Genomic DNA, 7,177 nt, shown 5'->3' on the forward strand with positions numbered 1-7,177 from the left:
CAGAAGTAGCAGCAGCAACAACAGAAGTAGCAGCAGCAACAACAGAAGTAGCAGCAGCAGTAAACGACTCTGGTTGCATCCCAAATGGTACACTTTTCCCTTTATAATGCACTACTTTTCACCAGGGCCCCTAGGGCTGTGGTCAAAAGTAGTGCACTATATAGGGAATAGGGTGCTATTTAGACAGAAAATTAAACACAATAACAGCATTGGGGATATTGCTAGTAGTGAGAGCCTTATATATCTATCTCTGTCTCTGTTGCTAGTGCCTCTAGCGTCCATGTCTGGAATGATGGATCACTTGAATCGGAACGTCTAAGGCCAAAGGCTAGTAGTGCCCAATGATTTGTATGAACTCTGGATTGCTGATGCTATATATTGGCCATTTGAGAGGCTTTGAAGCCACCGGTCGGCCATATTGGCTCTCCCCAGTGGGAGCAGTCCTCCTATGGAGGACACTTTCCTATACACACACACTTTAAGATTTTTTTCATATCTTTGTTTTGCTTTATGTTTTGCTAACATATAATATAAAAGTATGCATTAAGGTGTCTGTAATAGAATACACATGTCAAAAACAAATGTAGACATTAACACATGCATTTCTATAGCTTCCAAAATCTTGTTTACAATGAAGGAGGATTACCAAGATGGCTGCGCGGTGGCTTCAATACAGCGCCCCCTGTTGGTCATCCAGGGTATATATACACATCATTGGTAGTGACCCACCTGTCTGAGAAGCACCATGTCCTGCATCACAAAGGCAATGTAGAATAGGGAGGCAAAACAGTTGAAGAAGTTGAACTGGGGAGAGAAGATGACAAGTAAACTGTTAACAAAAAGATTTTCAAAATCAATGGTAAGTTGAAATGATCATGGAAACAAACCAATTTCCTGTAAGACTCACCACCAATACTTTAAGGACCAGGTGATTTTGAAATGTTGACTCAAGCCTGTGGTTTTCTAAAGCAAAAATAGCATTGACTTCAGAAACAGTTTGTCTTCTATCAAGTCAACAACTCTCTACAGTCAGCAAAAGAACAAGAGGAACACAGGAATCACCACTGTAGCGTTAAGACAATGTATTTTTAGCCTCAATGATTTGTGTGTTCTGTTGTTTTCTGCATTGTTAAAACAACATTGTATGTATTATAAAATATGAGCTAAAATGCATTCATCCACCCACCCACCCATCCAATCCCACTCACCCCAGCCAGTGAGGAACTCTGCAGCATAGCGGTATATGAGGTTCATGATCTCTATAACTACAGCGTAGATAATACTGGGGATAAAAAGTAGCAGTCCCGTCCAGAAGGTAGGCTCCTCATCATGGATCATCAAGGCCCAGCCCTCCATGTCAAAGTAGATCATCATGACGTAGAGAGACAGGTAGAGGCACAGCAGCACAAAGGGAACAGACACCAGGTAGATCCTCAGCTGACGCTTGGCGTTTGAGTAGAGTGGCTCCGCCCGCCCCGTGACAGGGTTGACGCCCAAGACGCCGTGGAAGCCCGGCCTCGGCTCTTCGAAGGCTTTCTTCCTGCTCAGGGTGCCCCAGCCGTACGCCAGCGAAGCGCTGAGGCGCTTCCACAACTCCAGGATCACTGTGCACCACACCAGGTTGAAACCGGCGAACACCGTAAACTTGTCGTAGTCCTCCCAGTCGAAGAGGTAGTATGGTATCCCTATGAGGGCCATGGGGATCAGGGCCAAGGTGAAGTACTCCAGGAAACCAAAGTAGAGTGCCATACCCTCACCAAAGTAGTGCCTGATGTCATCTGGATGGACCATGGGGAATCATGGGGAGTATTTAGTCACAAACAAGCTATTCGGAGGTTCGTAGAATGTTCCATGTCTTGTACATGGTGATAGGCTAATCATTTGATATACTCCAGTGAAGTTCATATTGAAAGAGATGGATAACACTAAGATAATACTACAGTCAATACATTTGACAAGTGTAGCCTTAGGATTCAAAGGGCATAATGATCAAGCCATGGCAACTGTAACTTACCAAGAGGCTGGAAGGACAACTTGATCTTTTTGAACCAGGAAAAGGAAAGCCTCTTGAGTTCCTCCTTCTCATGCAGAGGGAAAACTTGGACAAGGACCCCCTTTGATTGCATTCTGCGTACTGAGATTAGATTAAAAACAGAAGAGTCAGACCATTCACATTTCCCCCCCAGTCTCCTGACGCTATTTGTCATGTGATTCTAGCCATCTTTATTAGATAAACATAACGAAACTTGAACTAGTGGCCCATGCTAGTGTTTCCCCAACTCCAGTACCTCCAACAGAACATGTTGTTACAGCCTCGGACAAACTCACCTGATTCAACTCATTGAGGGCTTGATGATTAGTTGACAAGTTGAATCAGGTGTGCTTGTCCAGAGCTACAGTAAAAATGTGTACTGTTGGGGATACTGGAGCACTGGAGTTGGGAAACGCTGGCCTATGCGGCCTATGCTCTTTTGGTGAGCGATAATTCCCATGTTAAGTTGCTGAAGTGCTAAAAATGACTGAAAACATTGGCTACTTGAAAGCAATGAAAACAGTTGACTTGTTTTTCCATTGAGTTTGAACTGTTAACTTTCCTCATAATGAGAGAAAGCTTAGTTTTCTAAAACAATAACATACAGAAAATGGTGGGGACCCACATATAATGTACTAGTATATTTGTATAAAAATAAAAAGCTTTAATTTCATGTCATTTCTTGACAAAATTATTTCCAAAACATTGCATTATTTTTCTAAACAATTGGTTAAGCTGAATAGCAGTCTATCTGCTCAGCAAGAGCATTGACTCCTTATCTCGTATTTGAATAATCCACTGACATTTGCATATTTATTGTCCTTATTGCTGACTCTGATGGGGAGACAATGTGAGGATTATGTATGTTATATTTCAAATATGGTATTGGCTTCAGACCTGGGTTCAAGTAGTATTGGTTTTCATTTGTGCTGAACTTGACTGAGCCATGCATAAGATCTATACACCTGACTCTGACATCAGCATGATGCAACGGGAACAGGGATTCGTTGGGCCAGGTGATGTTTTTACACTTCTCAATTGTCCAGTATTGGTGATTGTATCCCCACTGGAGCTGCTTCTTGTCTTTAGCTGTTTGGAGTGGAACCCAGTGTGGTTGTCTGCTGCAATAGCCTATCCGTGACAAGGACCGACGAGTTGTGCGTTCCGAGATGAAGTTCTGTGCCGTTATTTGCCTGTTTGTGAACGGAGTGGTGTACCTAACAAACTGCCCACAGTGTTAATAGCTCTGAGCTTCTCTAGCACAATGGAATAGTCCCAAAAGTGCAAACCCTGCCCATCTGGCATTCCAATCCAGGCAGCAGGCTCAGAGTATTTGAAAGAAAATGTATACTATTTGAACCCAGGTTTGATGACTGTGCACACAGTGTTTCAGTGTGGCTGAGGTCACAGGGTCATTGCTGTACTTACTGACCGACTTCCCTGGATACAGTTTCATTTTAGGATATCCAGGCACGTGGGCCTCATCCTTGGCCCTCAGGTTGTCCAGTCCATGTTTTATGATGTATTGACACTCTGCCATGCTCAGAAAACCATCCCCATCACCTGTAGTATAGAGACAGACAATTAACACAGTTACAGTCACTTTCCAATACAATACCATGCTCTTACACTAGTGTAGTAATGATGTTTACTTAAACAACACGTTGCATTTACATATCAATCTAGTTATTGCATTGTATTGTATAGTAATATAGTTGTAATAATATAATACAGAACATTTAAAATACTATTCATCATCTATAGTACATTCACAGTTTACTATGTATGCATCACTAATGGCGCCCTATGCGATAAGGAATAGGGCGCCATTTGTGACATACTGTACCCTAGATTACCTTGGAACTCTTTGAAGTTGTGCTTGTTGGCATACGTGAAGCCTCTCATGGAGCCGTCGTTGAACTCCTTGAAGAGGCCCACGTCCTCAGCTCCGTATAGGAGCCTTTGCCAGGAGGCCCCCACCACATACACATTGGGGTTGTCCTTCTCCGTGCCCTGGGCCCCTGGAGTCAGCTGCTCCACCAGCAGCTCAGCCCCTAACACAGCAGAGGAATCAGGACAGGTATGAAGGTGTCAATAGACTAGGTGTTGGTCCCAAATTACATCCTATTCCCTTTATAGTGCATGTAGGGAATAGGGTGCCAATTTGGGACGTAGCCTAGGACAACCATATTGTATCAACAGAGCCAGACTGACTGGTTAATAGATACAGTAACTAAAAGGGACTTTCACACTATTGTACCGAACCGTGCTCTTTTCAGTGAGTATTTCACGATATAAGCGATAAGGTCAGCCTGCTTTGTTTTCACATAGCTTATCGCAGGTGGCATCAGGGCCCGTATTCATAAAGCATCTCACAGTAGGAGTGCTGATCTAGGGTCAGTTTTGCTATTTAGATCAAAATAATATTTTAGAAACAGATCCTAGATCAGCACTCCTACTCTGAGACGCTTTGTGGAAAAGGGCCCAGATATGTTATCGGATCAGTTTCACTCACTTTCAGAGAGCACGATAGAGTGAAAGCCAAATCTTTAACATTTGTATAAAAGAGAGGAAGCAGAGGCAAATTGAAAAGCGATGGAGAGAAGACTGTTTCAAATGTTCGGAAGCTTCAAATCTCTGTTCCCAATATACAGTAGGTAAGCTAAGCTCAATGTACTGTACCTCCATCTTGCTGCTTGTCTCTGACCCTGTTTAGTAACCATGCGATGGCTTCCTCTTTGGTTTCGGAAACCAACTCGATGACCACCAGAGGGGCAAATGTTGAGCCATCACTGTCATAAACTGACAAGCTTTTTTGCATTTTCCCCTCTCCCTGTGAAGCCTGGAGAGAGACAAGATAGGAAACAAATGAATTAAACATGACTGCCTACAAGGACCGAAATGACAAGGCCAGAATATCATTCTTCAGTTTTGAACATCCAAGTATCGGTGTACAGTAACAGTATGTTTTACATAGCCTAAATACATAAACATTGGCAATTTAAATCTATAAAATAAAATATCAGTTGTTGCACATTCAAATGTTGCTCTAGGTAACCAAATTGCTTATTGTTCCTTGTGCAAATGTGAGTTGCAGCACCTTCACCTGGCCTAAAACAATCTTATATTACCTAAGAAGGTGTGGTATGTTCAGGGGTGCAGCCTTGAGGCGTTTTACTAGTCTGAATACCAGTCTCTTTAGCTAACATTCCACTCCTTGTCATTGCCAAAGAGGCTGGCCTTTCAGTAATCTCAACGTTCAATAGAGAGAAATAGTAATGGCGTCTTTTTGTAGGCACTAACTCCGCCATAGTTCGTTGGACAAAGCTTATGGGAAAATGAATGAAGTTTTGTAGGGTTTTTTGGGCTAAAGAGACTGGTCTGATTCAGACGGGTTGGGTTAAATGCGGAAGACACATTTCAGTTGACTGGATTCAGTTGCACAACTAACTAGGTATCCCCCTATACCTTTCCCAGGCTGGCGTTTTACAGTCTGAAGTCGTTAACTTCTGAAGTTGCCTTCATATTCTAAAACGCATTCTCTTTTAGTCATTATTATGGCTTGGGTTCAGCCCAACTGATTGATGTCATTCGATTGTTTACTTTAGACGTTGAATCACATCGGCTTAAAAACAGATTTCCCATGTATTAAAGAGGTTCAAGTTTAATTTGCTCCGAAATCTGATTGTGAATATCAGCTAAAGCTGTCTACTGACAGTGACAGCTGAGTGTTTTGGTGTGAGAGAGGGCGGGCGGGGCAGTATCGATGGGTGGTTATAAACACTGTTACAAGGTATACTCACGATTGCGTTACTCCGAAGAAATGTGTTGAGCTTTGACGTAAAATTGTCACGTACAACTGGGAAACATTTGACGCAAATCGGTAAAGTAGATACCGGTAGGCCATTTACGTCAACAAATCTCTATAAACAAGGCTACTCACCACGTCCTTCGTTCGCTGGCGCAATAACGACCACTTTTAAAGGTTGCCCGCGAAGCCAAGTCGACAATAAAAACCTATTTCGAATCTTCTATTGTCTTGAGAAATCAGAAGAGTTGCTTGACTTCTGCCTTTCCACGTCACTGGCACTGACAGGCAAGCGCCGCTGTAGACTTCAGCCCGCAGTTATCACACCCACCAACGTGCTATGCTGTGTGTGTAGGCCTACATAGCATAGAGATAGTTAGAGGACGCAACATTGTATCTGTCTTATTATGGCGTCTGAGAGCATGGGCAGTGTACTCACTTTTGTTCTTCTGCTACTTCTATGAGATTGTAAACAAACTGAAAGTGTGCATACTGCCACCTGGAGTGTGTTGTTTGAAAAGGTACAAAGCCAAGGTTGGTGATTGAATGCCACCTGCAGTTATGGAATGTTTGCTCACAAGTATAATTAATTTGCTGATCCCTCCTGATGACCTGGATGGAATTGTGTGTTCATTCCTTAACCCATAAGAAGTCCCACCCCAATGACTACTTCAAAATAGTGAAAGTCTTCAAAGGCGCTGCCCATGCTTAGACAGACTTTTGGGCACTGGAGATCTGTATATATCTCTATGGAACATAGGCAAGTAAATCACGACAAGAACACTTTCTGTGGGACTTCCTCATTTGAATAGGATTCTAACACGTTTTTCTAGTAGGATAGGCATACGGCATATGTCTTATTATGGAGAAAAAAAATACAGTAGTTATAACGTTGACAATTTTATTTTAACCTTTATTTAACTAGGAAAGTCAGTAAAGAACAAACTCTTATTTACAATGACAGCCTACCGGGGAACAGTGGGTTAACTGCCTTGTTCAGGGGCAGAACGACAGATTTTTACGTAGTCAGCTCGGGGATTCGACCCAGCAACCTTTCGGTTACTGGTCCAACGCTCTAGTGGTTACCTGCCTAGTGGTTAGACTAAACCTCACCAGACAATCAGTTGAGGGTTATTATGATTATGGTCTTGCTCCCAGGATACAAGTATTGGTTCTTGTTAGTTTGGCTAGGTTATTATTACTATTGAGGTTGTCATATAAAACACAGAATCCATAGCATTGCATTGTCTCTGATAAGAGCCTATCGAATACGACTACCAATTTTTGTGTAAATAATTGTATTTGACCATACCAGAGTTTATTTGTGGCAGAGAGGT

The 7,177-nt window shown here is 42.5% G+C and overlaps 1 protein-coding gene across 2 annotated transcripts in view; it reads right to left on the reverse strand.

Annotated features, from left to right (window-relative positions):
- The window catches only part of LOC106606077 (anoctamin-10), a 46,186-nt gene extending 39,971 nt beyond the window's left edge, over positions 1 to 6,215 (reverse strand). For both annotated transcript variants that reach the window (XM_045719079.1, XM_045719080.1), the window contains exons 1-8: positions 5,976 to 6,215; positions 4,715 to 4,874; positions 3,889 to 4,086; positions 3,461 to 3,595; positions 2,015 to 2,134; positions 1,209 to 1,778; positions 908 to 963; positions 730 to 804 (exon numbers count right to left, since the gene is read on the reverse strand). In XM_045719079.1, the coding sequence (XP_045575035.1) occupies positions 730 to 804; positions 908 to 963; positions 1,209 to 1,778; positions 2,015 to 2,134; positions 3,461 to 3,595; positions 3,889 to 4,086; positions 4,715 to 4,853 (1,293 nt within the window). In that variant the 5' untranslated portion in view covers positions 4,854 to 4,874; positions 5,976 to 6,215. The remainder of the gene's footprint in view (positions 1 to 729; positions 805 to 907; positions 964 to 1,208; positions 1,779 to 2,014; positions 2,135 to 3,460; positions 3,596 to 3,888; positions 4,087 to 4,714; positions 4,875 to 5,975) is intronic.
- Positions 6,216 to 7,177: the final 962 nt, after the last annotated feature.

This window comes from Salmo salar, chromosome ssa05 (genome assembly GCF_905237065.1).
Source record: "Salmo salar chromosome ssa05, Ssal_v3.1, whole genome shotgun sequence".
In the NCBI taxonomy this organism is placed as follows: domain Eukaryota; kingdom Metazoa; phylum Chordata; class Actinopteri; order Salmoniformes; family Salmonidae; genus Salmo; species Salmo salar.